This window comes from Anarhichas minor, unplaced genomic scaffold (genome assembly GCF_050575085.1).
Source record: "Anarhichas minor isolate MPS153535 unplaced genomic scaffold, ASM5057508v1 ptg000140l, whole genome shotgun sequence".
NCBI classification, from domain to species: Eukaryota; Metazoa; Chordata; class Actinopteri; order Perciformes; family Anarhichadidae; genus Anarhichas; species Anarhichas minor.
The window spans coordinates 355299-378817 of record NW_027466586.1 but is presented as its reverse complement, the minus strand read 5'-3'; the positions used below and the strand labels follow the sequence as shown (position 1 = coordinate 378817).

General features: G+C 43.0%; 1 protein-coding gene across 1 annotated transcript; it reads right to left on the bottom strand.

Annotated features, from left to right (window-relative positions):
• Positions 1-5958: 5958 nt before the first annotated feature.
• Positions 5959-22451, bottom strand: fus (FUS RNA binding protein). Its single transcript, XM_076085162.1, has 16 exons — positions 22439-22451; positions 21807-21831; positions 21301-21476; positions 21036-21213; positions 20124-20350; positions 19551-19737; positions 15223-15257; positions 12898-12939; positions 10336-10445; positions 9881-10010; positions 9647-9745; positions 9311-9382; positions 9220-9274; positions 8942-9039; positions 6980-7100; positions 5959-6658 (listed from the first exon to the last, which is right to left on the bottom strand). Exons 1-16 carry the CDS (start codon positions 22449-22451, stop codon positions 6619-6621), a joined length of 1608 nt encoding a protein of 535 aa, XP_075941277.1. The 3' UTR covers positions 5959-6618.
• Between the last annotated feature and the right edge of the window lie 1068 nt (positions 22452-23519).

Genomic DNA, 23519 nt, shown 5'->3' with positions numbered 1-23519 from the left:
TGATCAGTCGCTGAGCGTTCACTGTGTTTATGTGGAACCTCTAACCGTTCACTGTGTTTATGTGGAACCTTTAACCGTTCACTGTGTTTATGTGGAACCTTTAACCGTTCACTGTGTTTATGTGGAACCTCTAACCGTTCACTGTGTTTATGTGGAACCTTTAACCGTTCACTGTGTTTATGTGGAACCTCTAACCGTTCACTGTGTTTATGTGGAACCTTTAACCGTTCACTGTGTTTATGTGGAACCTCTAACCGTTCACTGTGTTTATGTGGAACCTTTAACCGTTCACTGTGTTTATGTGGAACCTTTAACCGTTCACTGTGTTTATGTGGAACCTCTAACCGTTCACTGTGTTTATGTGGAACCTTTAACCGTTCAGTGTGTTTATGTGGAACCTTTAACCGTTCAGTGTGTTTGTGGAACCTTTAACCGTTCAGTGTATTTATGTGGAACCTTTAACCGTTCAGTGTGTTTATGTGGAACCTTTAACCGTTCAGTGTGTTTATGTGGAACCTTTAACCGTTCAGTGTGTTTATGTGGAACCTTTACACCTGGTTTGAGTTACTAATGATGAAAAGCATCAGCGTGACGTCAGGATGAGGACATGTGACCTGCTGCAGTCTGTGGACAGATTGTGTGGCTTCGATAAAGTTACAACCGTTTAAGATGCAATCAGGAAACTTTCCAGGCGCGTCGCTGAGATCAAGACTAAGGTCGGGTTGAAGATGGGTGTGGTCAGAGGGTGTGGTCAGAGCGAGGGAGGAGGAAGTAAGGAGGGGAGGAAGTAAGGAAGACCCTCTGACCTGGTTTGTTTGATCCAACCTGGTTTCACATTGATTATTCTGTTGATCATTCAATAACATTAACAGAAGAAACACCTTCAAGAGGCCTCGTATCTCCATATATGTGCAGCCGTTGGCTTGTTTTTGGATGCAGATACCTGAACTGACGTAATGGTTGACGGGATTTTTGGGGATTATTGTTCATCTTCCAGGAACACACTGAGTGGAGGCAAACTGGATCGGCCAGTTAGACGATCAACATTCCGTCATGTTGATCTCAACAAGAAAGTCCGCTTCACTGAGTGAAACAGGTGTGACGACAGGTACGCGTGGTAAACAGAGTCCTTTCAGGAAATGACTTTGAGCCGATCTGTGATGAATAATCAAAAGCAGAACATGTTCACCTCACAGGTGATCAGAGGAGCTTCATGTGTTCGTCCTGATCCACAGAGAAAAGAAACAGAAACAACTAAATCACACACTGTTTGTTTCTGTGGATCAAATGTTTAACTGATGTTAAACTGCTCAAAACCTTTCAAATAGTTTCTTTTTTTCTGTGTAGACAGATTTGACCTGCACTGAAGAGCCCTTATCCTCCATTCTTTTTCACCAGTCTGTCAGTGTTTATAAGAACACATAGTTCCAGTGATGCGTCCCTGAAAGGAGACCTGAGGTGAGATGAGGTTCAGGTTGAGCGATGCAGAAGGAGGCGGAGACAAGAATGGACTTTAACTATCCGCTTCCTGGGCTCCATCATATCCCAGGACCTCAAGTGGGAGCTGAACATCAGCTCCATCACCAAGAAGGCTCAGCAGAGGCTGTACTTCCTGAGGCAGCTGAAGAAATTCAACCTGCCAAAGACAATGATGGTGCACTTCTACAGAGCCATCATTGAGTCCATCCTCTGCTCCTCCAACACGGTCTGGTACGCTGCAGCCACTGCCAAGGACAAGGGCAGGCTGCAGCGCATCATTCGCTCTGCTGAGAGGGTGATTGGCTGCAATCTGTCGTCCCTCCACGACTTGTTCGCTTCAAGGACCCTGAAGCGAGCAAGAAGGATTGTAGCCGACCCCTCTCACCCTGGACAAAAACTGTTTGTGCCCCTTCCATCTGGCAGGAGGCTGAGGTCCATCAGGACCAAGACCTCAAGACACATGAACAGCTTCTTCCCGTCCGCAGTAGGGCTCATTAACAGAGCCCGGGTCCCCCACTGACTCTGTCACCCCAGGACAAATTCCCACCGGTCACTCCCCTGCATCCCTTCTATTACACTTGACACTTTACACTACACTTACATCTCACTTGTTTATAGTCCTGTCATCTGTTCGTTGTTTATAGTCCTGTCATCTGTTCGTTGTTTATAGTCCTGTCATCTGTTCGTTTGTGCACTTTATTTTATATCTTACTTTATTTTATATCTCTTGTAAATTTGAATATGCTTCTACTTGCACTGATTGTTGTTGATTGTTAAATGTTTGCACCTCCCGTCACGCCAAATTCCTTGTATGTTCAACATACATGGCAATAAACGGTTCTGATTCTGATTCTGACCCGAGGGGATCAATCCATCCAACAGTTGTTCACGTAGAAGCACAACTTTGAACCTGCTGCTGGGGTGAAAAGTGATCATGATCAATCCTCTGGGAATCATGAATGTATGAATCACAGCCCTCTGTCACCTTAAAGACGTTCATTTAAACAGACTCCCTCCTCACTCATCCTTTCTACAGCAATGCTGTTACAGACCATACTGCTGGCAGAGCTTTGCCTCCTCCACCCTCTTCTAGTTCTGTTCATTTGACATTGCAAATGGTTGAAATATTCAAAGTTGACTTCAGCCTCATTCCTGTAGACCCACGCCCTGTTCTGGCTTCGTAGCTGCTCGGCTAAATCCAGGGAGCATCTTAAGAGCCACCAGCAGCGAGTCGAACTGTATTTCTATTTGTTGCAATAAATGGATGACGAGAGTTCCTGACTGAACGATCCATCAAATAGTTGAGATATTTCAGAAGTGGTTGTCCGACCAACAGAAAGACAGATTGACGTCACCGTCCCGCTAAAAACTCACATCAATAAAACCAGAATGATTTCATCATTTAAATCTGACACCAGGTTTATAATAATCATATTCTAGTATATATATACTAGTTTATAATAATCATATTCAGTAGCACTTTATAATAACTATACACTATGAAGCATTAGTTAAGTATGAGTAAACACTTAATTCATAATTTATAAAGCATTGTTCCTACATTAATAATTCATTAGTATGCAGTTCATAACAACAGTTATAAATGTTTCATTCTTGATTAATAAGCCCGTCTATTATGTGCTTCATTAGTGTTTTCATACTTTATAAATGATGGATTCCCCATTTGTAAATGAAGTATTATATATTTTACAAACCAATTATTAAGGAGTTGTAGATGATTAATAAGATCATTTATAAAGTGTTAGTAAATGATTAATAACTTATTTAGATGTACATTATTCATGCATTTATATATATAATGGTTAGGGACTATGTTAATATATGCTTTATAAACGCATATTAATACTGCAATTCATGATTAATTCATGATTTATTAAGGTAGTTACTACTCGTTAGTAAAGTGTTTTATGTGACCTCATCTAAAGTGAGGACTATTTATGCCTTACAAAGCATTTATAAATGACATTGAAAGGCCAGCAGTGTCTCAAAACACATACTTTTTGAACAGAACAGGCAAATAGACACAACACAAAGTGATCAAAAACATAATATTTATTGCAAGATGCAAACAATATACTGTTAAATACAAACCTCTCATCCATTAACCAGGAGCTTTGTATATTAGTTTACATTTACTTATTTAATTATTCATTTCATACCAAGCATATCGATCTCATTCACATCCACTCCACATATAACAGCTAGTTAGCCATCTGTCACCTGGATTGCTCTATTTACAACGGAGGTGACGCGTTAGCGTGCGCCTGTCTCAGGACCTCTAGTGTTAGCTGGAAGGCTAGCTAGATACTCATCCTCCATAATGTGTAACGTTACGTGCCAGCAAACTAAGAAACAAACAGCCGGCCATTGGAGGCCCGTCAGCAGTCATTATTTCTGGCCCGGGTCCATCGCGTAAGTGCACTTCTGTACCAGTTCCTGGGCGAAACGTTTGTCCCACGTTGATGACGTATGAAGCGGTCTTTTCTTTGTCTCACAAGCGGGATTTCGTTTATTGTAAACAATGAACAGATTCGGCCGGCTGCCATCGGGACATGCAACTGAAGAAAAGTACGAACAGTGGAGATCGATATGCTTGGTTAAAATGAATAATTAAATAAGTAAATGTAAACTAATAGGCAAAGCTCCTGGTTAGGTCCAGTCGTACATTTACAAACGTTTTGTATACAGCCATGTTCTCCTGAAGGAGAATGTCTTTGTTTGTTTGTTTCTTACATGAATTAATGGCTGAGAGGTTTGTATTTAACAGTATATTGTTTGCATCTTGCAATAAATATTAAATGTTTTTGATCACTTTGTGTTGTGTCTATTTGCCTGTTCTGTCTGTGTTTTGAGACACTGCTGGCCTTTCAATGTCATTTATAAATGCTTTATAAGGCATAAATAGTCCTCACTTTAGATGAGGTCACATAAAACACTTTACTAACGAGTAGTAACTACCTTAATAAATCATGAATTAATCATGAATTGCAGTATTAATATGCATTTATAAAGCATATATTAACATAGTCCCTAACCATTATATATATAAATGCATGAATAATGTACATCTAAATAAGTTATTAATCATTTACTAACACTTTATAAATGATCTTATTAATCATCTACAACTCCTTAATAATTGGTTTGTAAAATATATAATACTTCATTTACAAATGGGGAATCCATCATTTATAAAGTATGAAAACACAATAATGAAGCACATAATAGACCAGCTTATTAATCAAGAATAAAACATTTATAACTGTTGTTATGAACTGCATACTAATGAATTATTAATGTAGGAACAATGCTTTATAAATGATGAATTAAGTGTTTACTCATACTTAACTAATGCTTCATAGTGTGTAGTTATTATAAAGTGCTACCTCATATTCTAGTATATATATTCTAGTTTATAATAATCATATTCTCGTATGTGAAGAAGTGTCTTCCAGATCATTTGGTCTTCAACATGTCAGAATTTCTGAGGCGACATTTTCAAACCCAAAGAGCCTCTGTTCTGTATCAGGAAGAAGAAGAATGACTTAAGCTGATTAATCAATGATATAAATAACGGATTCTTTTTCTGCAGTTCACATTGAATCTACTGTACAATGATATTGATTATGATTACAGGTAACACGAAGCCTCAGGCGTTAATTCATCCGGTAAGCGTTCGCTCTCAAACTGGTTTAGCCGGACGCAGCAGTTGGTGTTTATGGGATGTTTATGGGATGCACCAGGTCCTGTTGTTCTCTGCAGTGAATACTATTCATGTGAGGTAATGATGGGAGGATTATGTTACTCACATTCATGTGAACTGATGAACTGAAGACCAGAAGCCTTAAGATGCTTTAGTTTCCTTCTTTTACTCGTAACATAATACGGAGGCTCTCAGGGGCCAAATCCCTTCTGAACGCCATAGAAAAAGAAAAAGGCCGATAAGAATGTTACATTTATGTTGTTGTCTCGATGCCGGAGTATTGATGTGTTGTGTTCACAGAGAGAGAAAGAAAACCCGAAAGTAAAAAGAGCTCCTTTTAGAACTATTGAGCTGTTTGATGTGCTGCATGAATGTGTATCAGGCTTCAGGACGGATCTGCTGCTGCTGTTCTTCTCAGGGAGAATTAAACTCACACCACTGGGTCAGAAACAGCCTTTGAGATTATAAATGGAGGAAAAATATAAAATCAGATTCTCCTCTTGTGGCCGTTAGAGGAACTGCAGCTGAAGACGAGGTTAAAGGTCGTTGGACACAGTCACTGATTCATCATCTTCAACATCTATGAGAACTCCGAGGATTTAAACTCAAAATATCAGAAGTTTTGAAAGAAAACCTTTGAGAACACAAAGCTCACGGACTTATTTAAAAGTGTAACAACTAACTTCCGGTTACAAGTTGCATAAAGAAACAAGAAGCACAGACGCGTTGTTTAGTTTCATCAACACTTTCATTTGAAAAGCAGCACATGCACAATACAAAAGAACAGTCATAAATAAAAACACGTCTCTACACCAACATGTTGGTACATCTGCAGACACACGAGGCCTCACGCCTGAAACCAAGCTGCTCATGAATGTGACACCAAACACTGAGCGTAAAGACCAAAGACATGTTATGGTTCTGTTTCCTGTTGCAGGACATTATTCCTTTAAATAACTTGGATCATATTCCCACAGCTCTGACTGCTCGCTGACATCTAGAACAGGAGCCTTCAGACGCGCTTCTGAGTGGCAGGTTGAGGATTAGAATCCTCCATCGCTCTGTTCAAACGTTCATCTCTGTTCTCACCTCCGAACTAGAATCAGACTTCTAGGTTCATTCCAATGATTCGTCACTTATTCTTCTAGTTAAAGGTTAGAAGGTTGATGCGATGAAAGTAAAACGACCCGTTAGAGGCGACAGCTGGTCTAGATGATAATGATGATAAAGAGAACGTTGTGGAGGTTCGATGATGAAATACATCAGATGGTGTTTACAGTAAGTGAGGCCTCGGTGATGAGAGGAGGTGAAGGCGTCACATGATGGAGAGCAAACACAGAGCACAGGGACGCTCACGTCTTTCTACCCGCTGAATGAAAAGGGCCGCTCTCTGTGCCGCAGGTGAGACAGCTGAGTTAGTAGGGACGGCCCCGCCGCTCCTGTCTGTGGTCGCCTCTGGAATAAATAACCAACACACACGCATTACATCACCGGCAACCAATGAGGAACGAGGACTGAACAGGTGTGTGTGTGTGTTTGAACAGTGAAGGTTTAAAACAAATGATATTCAGAACAAACACGGGAACGTATTCAGACCTTCATGTCACATCTTAAATAAACAAACACTACAGGACGTAATAATACAAATATATATTAAAAAGTCTTCATCTGAAAAGGTTCCACGAGGGATTAGACCTAATTCAGATAATGCAAATGTTTCTATGAAATGTAATAACCACTGAATGAAAGGGTTCTGTGTGTTTGGGTGAATCTGACCTTCCGTCCATCTTTCCAGGGCTGTATCCTCCGCGGTCGCCTCCTCGGCCTCTGAAGCCTCCTCGGCCTCTGAAGCCTCCTCGATCGAACCCCCCTCTGCGCTCGCCTCCTCCAAAACCTCCTGACAGCAGAACAGGAAGATAGTTAACCGAAAACACTGAAGGAGGGGAGACCCTGAGGGAGGGGAGACCCTAAAGGAGGAGAGACCCTGAGGGAGGGGAGACCCTAAAGGAGGAGAGACCCTGAGGGAGGGGAGACCCTAAAGGAGGAGAGACCCTGAGGGAGGAGAGACCCTGAGGGGTCAGCTGTGAGTGAGAGAGTGATAAAGTTATAAAAGAAGTGTTGTTTCAAAGGATGGACTCTTATTAATTTATCTGTCACTGATCCAGTCACTGATGGTGCAGTAAAGTGCTTTGAAGGGGACTATTTCTCCGGTAGAAAGTAGTCCCAATAATAACTTTATATATAAATACTTTCGCTGGCGGTTCCACGGTTTCTCACTCTGCGGCTCACGTTACTGTAGTTCCACCAGCATGTAGAGAACGACGGTGCCTTCAGAGGACATCAAGTCGTGACAGACTCTCTACAGCAGGGGTGTCAAACTCATTTTCACTCTGGGCCACATCAGCATCATGGTTTCCCTCAAAGGGCCGGTTGTAACTGTAAGACTGTATAACTGTAACTACTCCTAACATATTGTTAAATAACTGTCTCTGCTTTTGATTATTGTTTATTCAAGTGTAAAAATATTGTACATGCAGTTATATAAATGTAAAATGATATTTAAGCACATTTCTGTTATTATAACATAAATCATTTTAATTTAGGGTTAAGAAACCCACATTACTCTATCAAAGATCAAACTATTAAAGAAAATAACAAAGACAAATATCATCAAACACAAGTTATTACATTAACTTTGTTCAAAGCTATTTTTGTCACCTCTCTGCATCACTAATGTCCCGCCCTGCCGTCGTCCCGTGCATGGCAGCTACATCCAAGAGCTCCTCACTGAGGTCAGGTCTGCCTTGAGCCTCTTACAAACATTGATAGATGATGTATCTCGTCTCTTAGCTAGCTGTGTTGTTAGATTGCTGCTAGTTCCTGAACTCGGTCTGCGATGGTGTTTCTTCACAAACTGACATTTGTAAAAGTCTGTATCTGGTCGGAGCTCACCTGCTCACACACCTTTAGCAGCACTGGGCTGTAGCTTCTGTAAATATATTCTGCTGTGATTGCACTGTGATTTTTAATTCTTGGACAATTTGTTTTTCTTGGAGGCTAAATTTAGCTCCGTGTTTGGTGTCAAAATGCCGACGTGAATTGTATCCTTCATCACCGACACGCATCATAACACAGAAGACAGACCTGTTTTTCTCCTTGAAGCACAAACATGTATTCGCTTTCCCATCTTAAATTACATTTTCTTCCCTCTGCATCAATTTTTCTCTTCGTGGACATTTTGGGATTATTTGTCGATCTTTTTCAACTCAATCACTTGTTGGAAAACCTCTTTACGGGCTGTTCCCTCTCCTGTCCACCTGTTGTAATGTCACAGACAACATGCTATCTCATAATTTCAACTTTCTATCTCATAATTTCGACCATGGGGATACTTTTATTTTCAACTTAAATTTTATTTTCCAAAATTAAAAAAAACAAATTTTTTTTTTTTTGCTGGCGGATTCGCGGGTCACATAAAATGACGTGGCGGGCGGATTCGGGCCTTGAGTTTGACACGTGTGCTCTAGAGCCAGTGGTCTGTTTGTCCTTTCTGGGCTGCCGTAGGAACATGGCGGACTCCGCCTCCCGCTCTCTATGTACATATGGAGGACTCATTCTAATCTCACCATAAACACAATGGCTCTCAGCGTCAGGTGAGATCCTCCAGAATTATACTAACTGGACCTTTAACATAGAAACCTGTTCTTTGAGTTAACAGACTAGAATACGGAGCCCAACCTCGTTCCATGGGGGACATCCCACCAGCGTCCTCGGGCTTCGGGGCCTTGCACTGGTTACACTCGTTACGCCACGAGAAGTTCAGGTTCCCACAGTTACTGCAGAGAAAAGATTAGATAACCACACAACTACAAATGATCTTTACACGTGTTCTATTTCTGTAAAGTATTAGTATGAAGTTTGAACACAACACAGTTTCTACTACACAGTAAATATAATGTAGTATAAAAATGTTTCTATCCAGATCTTCTAGAAGAGGTAAATGACTTTAAACTTACGGGTTTGAACACTTCCAGTCTCCGGCTCTCTGTTGTCCTCCTCCTCCTCCTCCTCCTCCATCTCCTCCATCTCCATTGCCTCCTCCATTGCCTCCATTGCCTCCATTGCCTCCTGGGAAACCTCCACCTCGACCCCCTCCGAATCCACCACGACCCATCGGACCTACACGGAGCAGCAAACAGAACCAGTCAGGTGTCGAAGCAGCTGTTTGTGTTTAACGAGGGAAGTTTAAACCAAATAAAAGTGCTAATTAAAATAAAACAGTTCATCTTCATCTGCTGAAGAAGATGATGTAATACGTTGTGCTGAGACAGTTTCAATCTCAGTTTATCCTCAAATAAAACAGAACTTCTTATTTAAAAACCAAACATCTCACAGTGTTTGTTTTATTAGAATACCAACCTTCCAGTTCAGAGAACTTCTCACCTCCTCGTCCTCGTCCTCCCCTCATTCCACCTCGGCCTCCAAAGTCGGCCCTGCGGGTGGCGAAAGACACCTTGATGGGATTTCCACTGAAGTCTTTACCTGTGAAGGAAAGAAACGCATTTACACTTCAGCTCAGCTCAGTATGTTCCTCTGAACTCTTGTTGATGAGAGAACCTCGTCCTGACTTCTCAGAGCGATCAAAGAGCTGAAAGAGGATGAAGACCACGAACTCACCATCAAACCAGTCGATGGCGGCCTTGGCTGAGGGGGGGTCGTCAAAGGACACCGTGGCCTCCCCCTTCAGCTTCCCCGTGTCTCTGTCCGTGTACAGGTTGATCATCGGCAGGCCGGTCTTCTTGTTGATCTGAGAGGATCGCAGGTCACATGACAGAGACACAAACCATGAATATTAGTGTATATATTATATAGATCTGTTTGTAGTTGAATCTGATCGGTTTCACACTTTCCTGGATGTTTATCTGAATTTAAAGACCTGCATTTGTAAATAGTTGTGCTGCAATCTGAGCTTTCTGTTTTAAGAAGCTCTTTTGTTGGTTTGTTTGTACTTCTACTGTCATTTTGAGAAGTAAACTCAGCTTGAAGTCATTCACATTGATAACACTGGAGGGCCTGTTCCCCACACACACGATGAATACATGAACAGACTAAACATGAACAGTCTGCTGCACCTTTATGATCCCGATCTGCTTGAAGAAGTCTGCCACCGACTCCACGGTGTAGTCGTCTCCCATGCCTTGGACGAAGATGGTGTTGTTGTCAGAGTTGTCCTGGTCCTGCACTGTGGGAGCAGAGAGCAAACAATCAATGAATGGAGGACATATGAAGAGTCTCAATGCTCCACTCTCTGCTCCACCAGATAAAGACATCAATGGGCATAAATACATAAATCCAATGTGATATTTGTTATCAAGATTAATTTCATTAAAGAGTTACCAGATAAATAAAACCATCTGTTTATCTTACTATTCAATGTTCTGTTGTTATCATCGGTGAGGTTATTGGTAATAACTTATATATGTTACAACCACTACGTCATAGTTTATTTAGCTTCTCTGTTGAAATTGTTATTTGATGTCTACCCGTCTGTCTACCCGCATGTCTACCTGCATGTCTACCCGTCTGTCTACCCGTCTGTCTACCTGCATGTCTACCTGCATGTCTACCTGCATGTCTACCCGTCTGTCTACCCGTCTGTCTACCCGTCTGTCTACCTGCATGTCTACCTGCATGTCTACCTGCATGTCTACCTGCATGTCTACCTGTCTGTCTACCCGTCTGTCTACCTGCATGTCTACCTGCATGTCTACCTGCATGTCTACCTGTCTGTCTACCCGTCTGTCTACCTGCATGTCTACCTGCATGTCTACCTGCATGTCTACCTGCATGTCTACCTGCATGTCTACCTGTCTGTCTACCCGTCTGTCTACCTGCATGTCTACCTGCATGTCTACCCGTCTGTCTACCCGTCTGTCTACCCGTCTGTCTACCTGCATGTCTACCTGCATGTCTACCTGCATGTCTACCCGTCTGTCTACCCGTCTGTCTACCTGCATGTCTACCTGCATGTCTACCTGTCTGTCTACCCGTCTGTCTACCCGTCTGTCTACCTGCATGTCTACCTGCATGTCTACCTGTCTGTCTACCCGTCTGTCTACCCGTCTGTCTACCTGCATGTCTACCTGCATGTCTACCTGTCTGTCTACCCGTCTGTCTACCTGCATGTCTACCTGCATGTCTACCTGCATGTCTACCTGCATGTCTACCTGCATGTCTACCTGCATGTCTACCTGCATGTCTACCTGTCTGTCTACCCGTCTGTCTACCCGTCTGTCTACCTGCATGTCTACCTGCATGTCTACCTGTCTGTCTACCCGTCTGTCTACCTGCATGTCTACCTGCATGTCTACCTGCATGTCTACCTGCATGTCTACCTGCATGTCTACCTGCATGTCTACCTGCATGTCTACCTGCATGTCTACCCGTCTGTCTACCCGTCTGTCTACCTGCATGTCTACCTGTCTGTCTACCTGTCTGTCTACCTGCATGTCTACCTGCATGTCTACCTGCATGTCTACCTGCATGTCTACCTGCATGTCTACCTGCATGTCTACCTGCATGTCTACCTGCATGTCTACCTGCATGTCTACCTGTCTGTCTACCTGTCTGTCTACCTGCATGTCTACCTGCATGTCTACCTGCATGTCTACCTGCATGTCTACCTGCATGTCTACCTGCATGTCTACCTGCATGTCTACCTGCATGTCTACCTGCATGTCTACCCGTCTGTCTACCCGTCTGTCTACCTGCATGTCTACCTGTCTGTCTACCCGTCTGTCTACCTGCATGTCTACCTGCATGTCTACCCGTCTGTCTACCCGTCTGTCTACCTGCATGTCTACCTGTCTGTCTACCTGTCTGTCTACCTGCATGTCTACCTGTCTGTCTACCTGCATGTCTACCTGTCTGTCTACCCGTCTGTCTACCTGTCTGTCTACCTGCATGTCTACCTGTCTGTCTACCTGCATGTCTACCTGTCTGTCTACCTGCATGTCTACCTGTCTGTCTACCTGTCTGTCTACCTGCATGTCTACCTGCATGTCTACCTGCATGTCTACCCGTCTGTCTACCTGCATGTCTACCTGCATGTCTACCTGCATGTCTACCTGCATGTCTACCTGCATGTCTACCTGCATGTCTACCCGTCTGTCTACCTGCATGTCTACCTGCATGTCTACCTGCATGTCTACCTGCATGTCTACCCGTCTGTCTACCTGCATGTCTACCTGCATGTCTACCTGCATGTCTACCTGCCCGTCTACCTACCTGCCTGCCTGTCTGTCTACCATCATTTCTCCCCACTAGAGTCTTTACATATCTTCTATTTTACCAGCTGTGAGTTCTAACATTCTAACAGCAGCCATGTTGTTTGTTTACATTCATGGGGATCATTTGGGGGCGTGTCTCTAGAGGTGACGAAGACTTGGAGAGTTTCTCACTAAATTTAGAAACTTTTGTAGTGAGAGCTGCTCGATAATTTCAGAAGAAGAGCCGCTGAGCTGTGTTCTTATGTTGGATCTTTTGTTTTTTAATCTAACAAACTCTTAAGATCACCAACTCTAGCTTCATTATTATACACACGTGTGTATTTTTATTTCATCATTATAACTGCACTGTAAATTCAGCATCTTTCCATGAAACATCTAAACCCACTGTTGATGTGTCAGACTTACTGAAGCCGGGTCCTCCATGTCCATGTCCCGGGTCTCTTGGTCCTGGAGAGGGAAAGAAAACAGAAACAGAAATGAAATGTGGAAAAGAAGAAGTGATAAAGCACATAAACACTGAGGAACAGCAGCAGTGTTGAGCTTCTAGTCTGTGTCTGTAGAGATGTGATCTATCAGCTGCGTGTCCTCATGAACTACACACCAGGTTACCATCCTGTCTGTGGAGATGTGATCTATCAGCTGCGTGTCCTCATGAACTACACACCAGGTTACCATCCTGTCTGTGGAGATGTGATCTATCAGCTGCGTGTCCTCATGAACTACACACCAGGTTATCTGATGTGAAGTCACACAAACAAAGACATTATTGAGGTGGATTTGAGCGTTGTTATGACCGCCACACTTAACGGTGTGGTTGTTGGTGGATCCACCAGGTAAACGCACCACGTGAGAGGCTCCGCCCCTTCATGCAGAGCCACCACTGTGTTCATGTGTTGAACACAGATAGGACCACCTCTTAGGACCGATACCAACACAGCCTCTGTTCAGCTGACACGGTAATCCATGTCACTCACTCCTTTGTCTGCCTTTTGTTTTCCACACAGCTGAACAAAGGATTCTGGGTAATCACAGTTGAGAGTAGGAACACCGTGTTTGTCATGTTTTTGAGTGTTTTGTTACTTAGTGCAGTGACGCACACCTTCTTTAAACCAACTGTAGTGTAGAAGTGTTCCTTTTGGGGGCTGGAGAGACGTCTGTAACACACCAGACAAACCTCCAATCAACACGACGTCTGAACCTCTCGTCCCGTGTGGAGAGGTGACACTATTGATTCCTCTTTACGTTGAACAATGTCTCTCAGTAGCTGACTGCGCTCAGGATGGATGACTCATCATTCACTAAACAAGCTTCCCTCCAAAGGTGACACATCTGTTTGTAATCATAACGCTGTGTCACCGTGACTAATGTGTACAGGTGTCAAGTCTTAACTTCACAGTGATTTAATGTGAACCAGCCGTACATTAAATATGCAGGATTACTACTTAGAGCGACAGAAATTAATGAGCTGCTTTCTATTTTTCAAATCAACAAACTACCTTTATATCATTTGAACAAATACATCTACGAACTCAGAGAGCAGAGTTGTTTTAAAGTGGTTTTATCAAACTCAAATGAGACTCACATACACACACATGCAATACTTCAATTAAACGTGGTGTGTTTTATACAACAGAGTCGTGTTGTTCCTGATCAATTAAACATTATTGAGAAACCACAAACATTCCACTTACAGAATGTACCCGATCAACTTCACCACCAGATAAAGTTCCACAGTTGAGCAATGAAACCAGTTTTACTGTTCAACCCTCATCTCTGGGACAAAAGAACCAAACTTCCTTCTACGCGTTCCAGTCGAGCTGCTTTGAGAACATACGTTTGTATTTCATCCGTTCACGTGTTGATGCTTTTCTGATCTCGTGTCTTTTGTTGGTTTTGTAGCTCTAACCCATCAAACACTGCAGGTTTTATGACTCAGAGACCAAAGCTCTGAACTCCCATCGGTCCGATTCAAGCACCCTGAACCCTCCAACACCATGGAGACCACAGACCATGTGAAGACGTAATGAGCCCTTTAGCTCCCTCTGCTGGACATTTACACCACTGAGATTATTATCCACACAAAAGCCTTTTTCCCACCAACACGGAACTGCCTCTGTTCCAGTTTGAGCACCAAATCTGAAGCGTTAGTTCAGAACCCGAAAAGTTAAACCTAAAACCTAAAACATGAGGTTTTCATTGCGCTGAAGGACGTGTCATGTTCTACAGGTTGGAAAGGCAACAATGGAGAACAGTGTTCTCATTAATACAAGCTTGTTTTGGGGATAAAAACTAAATACGATCCGCCGTCTCGCTATTTCTGTTTACTCCCTCAAGGACGACACCACATGGACCACAATGGTTCCGCTCTAAACTGGTGGAAACGCCAGGTTCTAAGAATCCTGAGAGGAACCGGCTCAAGAACCAGAGCTGATGTGGTGGAAGAGAGCTCTGAGGGTTCACACCTGCACGGCTGTGATATGAAACATTGAGCATCACTCTACCTGGTGGAGCTCATTGCAGAGAAGAGACAGCATGAAAGATTTAGTGGTAAGTTTGACCTGCTGTCATGGAACCCTCAATAAGCTTCTTATGTATTGATCAGTGTAGTGTAAATGTACTCATTGCTGTAAACACCACACCCCGCCTCATGCTGTGAGGCTACTGACCTCCTTTTAGCTTTGACTCCTTAAACTTAACAAACCTTTTTGTGTTGTTTTTTTTGTCACTTACCACCAAACTTACTGAATCCTCCACGATCGCCCATTCTGATGAGGAGGAAGAGGGAAAGGACATTGAAGGCTGGAGCTGACAGCGGTTTCTCTCAGTGGATTGTGGGTAAACCTTCACTCTCAGTCTGTGACTTAAACCCCCCCTCTTCAGTCGGCACCTCCTATCAACCCCTACCTAGTCTGGTTCTCTAGAATACACCTCGAGGACAAGAGGCCGCTTTAAAGACCTTGTCGTGTTGTGTTCAAGTCTTTACGTGACTTGCACGCACCCATTTTATTTCATCCTATAATCTGGTTTAGTGTCAATTAACCAGCCCAAACTTTAACACCTTTGACCCCTGGATGGCTGCTGGGTATCTTTACATCTCAGACGAACCTCTTTGAGGCTCATGACCTCCATAACTAGTAGTCTTTCCACCAACTACAAGAAGACTATTAACTCTCTGTAGACTTCCCCCCTTTTTTAAAACAATGTCCCCAAATGATGGCTTAAGAGCAGAAAGCCAGCCTGGAGAGAAGGTAAGAGCCTAGGAGAAGATTCAAAGATTGATTAAAGCAGAGCATGACACAGAGGGGCGCTGGTTGGGAGGGTGGTGGTAACAGGTGAGAGAGGCAGGTGATGGGGATGTTTAGTGCGGCCGTTTGTCATGACACACTTGTGAGAACACCGTGTTGGCTTCAGACACGTCGAGGCTCACTGGCCAACTTATCAGGTGCAATGTGTCAGATGTGGCCAGAAGTTTACTTTAAAACATTCAGAAAATGACCCAACAGAGACTGTTCATGAGAAGAGGACGTAGTCGTCCTAACGTCTCTCGTTGGTTTGTGGACGTTTTGAAGCCTTGAGTTCAGCATTTTGGCTGTCGCCATCTTGATTTTTTTGCAACCAGTGAACAGGAAGTGACCATATCTGGACTGAGGAGGAGTGACGTAGAGACGCCATAATTTACTAAATGAACATCATGCTGTATTGAAGAAGACTTGAAACTAGAGATTGAGACCATAAACTCATGTTTACAATGTTTACTGAGGTAATAAATCAAGAGAGAAGTAGAGTCATTTTCTCATAGACTTCTATACAACCAGAGGAGTCGCCCCCTGGTGGACACTAGAGAGAATGCAGCTTTAACACATGAAGCTTTGACTTCTCTTGTCAGAACCTGGAGTTTGTCAATATCTACTGATGCTAACCAGCTAGCCCCGGCCTGTAATACCATCTCTAGAGCTGATAGTGAGTCACTGTGTCCTCCAGTCTGTCCTCAGTCCAACATGAGAGGACGAAGACAAAGAGCTTGTCAATAGTACGTCCGTGTGCATTTTGATAGTTGGTTTAATGGATTAAATCCAAAGTGGCAGAAACAACAACATGATGAGACTACTTCACGGGGACGAGCCTTCAGTTACCTAACCTGTGTTTTCAGCGCCCTCTGATCCACCGTCTAAAAACGAGAGCGACGCCGTCGTCCTCCAAAGCGCCCCGAGATAGAAATAGTTTAACCTTTGAAATTAAAGCAGCACCCACCACATGTCACGTGACGAGGAACAACCAATTAAAGCCGGCAGATATATATAACGTAGATAAATAACATAGTCTACATTAAATATAAGGAGAAGAAGTTCATCATGTTAGTGCAGAGCTACCCAGGATCAAACCCCGTGTTGGGGTAAGACTGAAGGCCCGTCTCGCACGTCTTCTGGTGACGAGGAAGGACGAAACCAAGATGAGAGTTGTTGTCTCGTTTCTGCCATTTTGGATTCAATCCAATAAACAAATGCTCACATGGTACCGCTCCGGTTAGAGTCACAGTGAATAAAGTACAGGCCAACGCCACACCTGAACATTATCAGACAGCAGACATAGTTTGACCAGTGGGAGTTTGAGTATTCTCGTCCTGCTGTTAGCAGTTAGCTTCTCTTATAACTGATGCCTCCACATTTAGATTGCATGGACACGGTAGTAGTATTTGTTTGGAGCCCATGGCCAGATCTTACACACTGCACCTTTAAATACATAGAGTCAATCTCTAAAATATCACATGACCTGTTGTTGTGTGTTGGGCTACTTTGTCGTAGAGTTCTACCTCCACCTTTAGCTAACACTTTAGTTTATTAACAGAACAGACACCAGCTGAGCTAGTTCACTGTTTCACACTTTACATGTTCCTCCGTTCTCAAGTGTTAAACCGAGATCACTCTAAAACCATTTCACCTCTTCAAAACACTGAGATATTGTTATAGAATCAGCTGATCGGTGCTCATCTGCCTGCTTAAAGGAAGCTGTGGTGACGCATTGGGGAGTGAGTTCCAGCCTTTGTGACGGAGGAGATTCAGATCTAGTCTGCGATGAGTGAGAGAACAAACAATGGAATGGAAACTAGTTCTATATCAATGAGTTCATCACCAACATCACGAGGTCACAAGGAGGTACATGAAATAAAGTCCACCCTCCAAAACACACACATCCACTTACCAGAGCAGTATCTGCCTCACAGCGGTCAGAAAGGGATTCCTCTGTTCTGTGCACTTTATTGGGTTTATATACATTTGCTCCAACACATATTTTATATGATTATAACATAATGCACAGAGAATAGAGCTTGAACTGATTATTATAACAGATGAAAAGCTGCTGTTGCAGCTCTGAGCGACACACAAACAGCCACCATGAGTTCATCCTCAACCTCCATGCATCATGTTTACTTTTCCTTTTCCGTGTTTAGCAGAACTTCCTCTGAGCAGATATTAAATATGAATTCAGTTTAGTGCAGCTGTAGTTTATAATGCTGTAGTTAGAGGGTGATCGTACCCGTTCTGTAATAGTGATGAACGCTTGTTGTCCTTCTATATATCTCTCTGTTGGAGCAGCTGGTTAGTGTTGGGCTCCTCTCATTGGCTGAGGAGAGTCTGTTCCGTACACAGGACCACTAACAACATACAGATCTTAGAGCTGGAGCCGTGACTGCAGCAACACCACCGTGCACCGTACACAGCCAGACCACCATGAAACCACCAGCATGAGCTCAGACGCTGCATTCCGCTTTAAAGAGGGCGTGTTAGCTGTTGTTATCTCTTTCTGTCAAACTTCTAACTATGAGACACTTTATGAGACACGTTTGCTATTAAAAGCTTTTTATATTTCTCCTGTTGCCATTTAAAATGTGTCTTACAGGGAGGAGAAGTTCACGTGTAGTTTCTGGTTAAATTTCAGCGTTTCCTTGATTCACAAGGAGCTTAAATCCAAACCCCTCATGATGTGATGTCAACTCATTTCAAACACTTCCTTCATGTTTAGAACAATGTCCTGATGTGAGATCTGGACCGTTTATGTTTTCCAGAGATGTAACCTTCAAACCTTTCTCTCTGGGTGAATGAGTGTTGCATCCAGAAGGCTTTCTGTGGCATCAGATCAGGATACAAGTGAACTTGTAAAGCAAACCCGAATAAAAAAAAACCTAAACGAGCTACTGAAGGTTCTGCGTCACACTAATGAACAGCTTCTTCCTGATTAAATGCACAACAGAGGAGCAAATATTCTTAATAATATTATAGATTTCTGCCACAGCATCCAGGTACTGATGGGTTTGAGGTTGGCGGATCGGTACCACGCCACCAACACTAAGTCCTGTTTGGAGTTCTAAAGATACCGAACTATAAAAACTGGATCTGTCTCACGTTGGATGTTGTTCTGGGAACATGAACACTCTCCTCCCTACATGAACACTGCTGCTCTACTGCTGCTGTTTGCATGCATGCAGCTCTCACTGATGACATTAGTCATTACTGGTGTTCACTACAGCAGCCGATTGATGACGCAGTCAGCTTATAAATCAGGACACAAGGCGTCTCTCTCTCTCTCTCTCTCTCTGCCAAAACTCAGTAGCAGCTTTTAATCATAAAGAGTAGGGAGATATTAGAGATTATTTGGTGATGGATCAGAACTGGTTTTGTTCTCCAGAGTTGCACTCAGACTGTCTCTGTCCTCAGTTTACCTCAGGAAGAACTCTAAATATGCATGTGTTCACTTAATAAGGTGCATGTATGACATGCTGCTCTGAACACACACCACGATGTGTGCAGCGGTTTTCTGCAACTAATGATGGCTTTGTGTCAGTTTAAGAATCCCTGAGAGTGTTTTTCCTCAGAAGCATGTGTGAGGGGACACAGCTGCATGGACCTCTCATAGCTTTAGCATGTAGCTACCAACATGGACCAGTGCTCTCTGTTCTGGTCCACGTGTTCCCTCAGGGGAGGAAACATTTACGTGCATCACTGTAGATCTACTAACACGTGACTGACAACAGGGACACTGGATGGTTTTTAGACACTCACCCCATGCCTCCTCTTCCTCTTGGTCCTCCTCGGCCACCTCGGTCAAAACCACGATCGTATCCTCCTCCACCGCGGCCTCCAAATCCGCCCCCGCGCCCTCTTCCACCATGGCTGTCCTGACCTCCGTAGCCTCCGTCGGGACCGCCGTACCCTCCTCCGCTCAGCGGTGGGCTTTCATCTCCATATCCTGAGAGAGAGGAGAGACAATCGGACCCAGACAGCAGTTTGAGAGCACTTCACACACTCTGAAAGAATAAAATACTGTATATGTTTGATTTAATTGTGTCCCACTGTAGACTCAGTGTATGTGGAGGTTGATGAGACACTAAAAGGACTGAAAAAAACGACATTTAAAAAACCCAAGAGCAGTTTTTCTGGAAACAATAACCCATGGATCTCACTGTGAACTACTTCTCGACTAAAGAAATAGTCCCTGTAAAAGCTGTAAGAGGTCTGAGGATCATAAATATTTCATGTGCAAGTTTTTTCCCTCTTGAGGTTCAAGTTTACTTTGTTTCAACTGAACATAAACAACTCACACATTTAAAAAGTGAGTGTAAACTCATCTCTGACCTCCACCTTGACTGTACTGGCTCTGCTGGCTGTAGCTCTGAGGCGGGGGGGCGCTGTAGCTCGGAGGCTGGTTGTAGGGACCCCCCCCGTGTTGGGACGGCTGCTGGTGGCCCCCGCTGCCCCCGTAGCCACCGGTCTGACCTCCACTGCTGCCGTAACCACCTCCACTCGGCCCACCGCTCGGCGGCTGGTTGTAGCCAGAAGAAGCCTGCGAGTTCCCTTCATAGCTGTGGAAGGTCGAGAGAAGAGAAGCATTAAAAAGCTACAAACCTCCTCCACCCAAGCCGGGTTCTTAAACCAGAAGACACCTTCATAGTGAAGTGAGTTCTATTCACAATGAAAAATGATGACTATTGTCACCTGGAAAACTCACATGTCAGACCGGATGTTTCAGTACTTTGATGACCGTGGGTTGTTGTGAACAGTTCTAACATCATTACATATTCAACAGGGTTTTCATTTGAAGAGTTCTGTTTCTGTAAATTGTAAACAAGTACAGTCTACAAGCAGCACAAATGTATGAGTGCTGGATATTAAAATATATATATAATATATATATATATATCCTTTTCAGCTGCGAGTACAAATGACAGTAACAGTGACAGTAGAATAACCACCTTGTGGTTCTTTGAATTTTGGTGTAGAAGCGGGTCAGATAAAGGTGCAGAAGCAGAAGCGGGTCAGATAAAAGGTGCAGAAGCGGGTCAGATAAAAGGTGTAGAAGCAGAAGCGGATCAGATAAAAGGTGCAGAAGCGGGTCAGATAAAAGGTGCAGAAGCGGGTCAGATAAAAGGTGTAGAAGCAGAAGCAGGTCAGATAAAAGGTGTAGAAGCAGAAGCGGGTCGATAAAAGGTGTAGAAGCAGAAGCAGGTCAGATAAAAGGTGTAGAAGCAGAAGCTGACGGTGTCTCACCCCGCGGAGGATAAAGACGGAGGCTGCTGCTGCTGGCTGTATCCAGAGAAGGATGAAGACTGCTGGCTGTAGCTCATGTTGGAGGGCTGGTTGCTGCTGTTACAACCTCCAGGGCTGTAGGACTGATTATAACCTCCACCTCCTCCTCCACCCTGGTTAGAGGGGGGAGAACCGTATCCTACAGGGAGAACAGACAGGACATGGAGGTAAAGTTAACTACACCACAATGTGAGTAGAGACCTGAGTAGAATGTGACTTCCTCTACCTGACTGGCCTGATTGACCATAGCTGCCATGTCCTCCCTGGCTGTAGGAGCCAGGGCTGCTGTCTGAGCTCTGGTTGTAGCCGCCGTAGCTCTGCTGGCTGTAGCTCTGACCAGAAGACTGACCATAGCCCTGGTTAGCACCTCCACCACCACCTCCTCCACCATAGGACCCATAGCTGGCAGAGGTGAGAAAAAAACTACATGCTCACACACCAGATTTCATTATATTGTTTGTTCATTTCATGGCTTCTCATACTTTTCTTGCCTTGAATCACATTTAGGACCTGATTATGTCCCCAAAAGAGATATAAGTTTCTATTGAATTAAATTAAATTATATTTGTACAAATGTACCCCATAGGGCTTTACAATCTGTACAACATCCTCTGTTCTAGGTGTTTATATGAGAGTGAAGGAAGCTTTTGATATATATCGAGAGAGAGAGAATGATATATGTAAAAACTACAGAAATATAAACAAGTCATGGTTGAGTATTACATTACTTACCCCTGTCCAGATGTTTGAGAATAATCTATGGAATAAACAAAATGGAGTGTTAATATCCAAACAAAGATTTTGAACATTATAGATCTAATAGAGCGGATTTAAATGCTACCAAGCATTCACACTCGAATCACCCTCACAATCAATTATGTTTTAATGAAAACATATTGAATCATATACAACATACAGAACAATACCATCATCTTCTAAAACACTGATACAATAAGATGATTAACAACCAGCGGCTCAATACATGTATTAAGTGTGAGCTAACATCTAACCAGTGTTGGAATGCAACTAGGAAACATGGAGGTGTTGTTATTTCCCAGAACATGAAGATAAACACGCTCCAAGCTCTGAGGCGGGCCAGCTGACAGCTGACTCTGGGTCAGTAACACAAGCGAACAAGCTAGCTTGTGTTAACTAGCCGGCAAGTGAGGAGTCCCTCTAAATCCAAACAGAATAAAATGAGAAAATATACGTTAATTTAAAAAGATATGATTAGCAGCTAAGTGAGCTAATAACCATCACTGACCACTGACCGTGTTGCTACCAGCTCATCACCGGTTAACGTTCACCTCCTACCTTCAAACATCGACACCGTTATTATTCAACCATCGAGGGGTTTCTCTTACCGTTAGACGCCATTTTGACGAGCGAGAAACCGCCTTTTTAACGTTGAATAAAGTCAATCTACCGGCGTGTTCGCTGAACGGAGGAGAGTGATGAAGATGAAGCACCGCGATCACCGGAGTCCCTTTCACCGTCCCGTCCTGCAGTTCCTCCTGCGGCCGCAGGGGGGCGCGCAGAAGCCGATGGCTTCTTATAAATCAAAACAAGTCATAGATAATATAATTTATAATTTAAATAATTTAACTAAGGGAAGGAAATGTAAATCAAACAAATAGATATTTAGAATTTAATATAACGAGGGAAATGCGTTTCTATGGCATAATTCAGACACGAGGCAGTTTTAAAGTGCTTGAATCGAAAAGAAAAGAAATAAAATAAAAGATGAACATGTAAACAAATTCAGAAGCAATGTTGATATTAGGATTAAAATAAAAGTGCTTATTAGCTACATTAAACAGAGGCAGAGAAAATAAGAGGCTTCCAATAGAAAGATAACGTGCATAACAGAAGATATTGTAGATAATGTTTAGGATTTAGAATTAATATGATCAAGTGAATGACTCATTTCTGGTGATAACACAGCTGACAAGCTTGTAGAATTTTATTTTTCTTCTAAATAAGGCTACTTATATTCCTCCATGATGGCGAATAAAATGTTTTAATTCATACATTACATTTATTAAAACAGTAGGAACATTCTTGTGTTGTTTTTGGTTAATGCAGCAATGTCATATACATGTAGAAACCTGTATTACATGAGTTAAATTTGTTTTCGGAGCAGACATCTATAGCTTGTATAGAGGACAAGGCGTCATAATAATAATACATATTGCACTTGAAGACAGCCAGTGATCTCTACTGAGTTCTACCTGTGAAGCTCCGATTGTACATCAGCATTTTGCTCAGTATTCAATGATTGAGTGCAATATTTGGAGGAAATGATGGTTAAAGAGACACTACAGGCCCCCCACGTAGATTAGCATTAAATTCACTCAGCACAGTCCTGCTCTCCAGAGGATGAACCATTCAGCATTTCTACAATTGACTTTCCCTCGACCACTCAGGATAAGTGAGCCAATTCAA

Coding starts and splice junctions, on each gene's coding strand:
- fus (XM_076085162.1), bottom strand. Junction 21,214..21,300: donor TGGTCAATCAGGCCAGTCAG/GTAGAGGAAGTC, acceptor TTCTCCCTGTAG/GATACGGTTCTCCCCCCTCT. Junction 9,040..9,219: donor GACTGGAAGTGTTCAAACCC/GTAAGTTTAAAG, acceptor TTTTCTCTGCAG/TAACTGTGGGAACCTGAACT.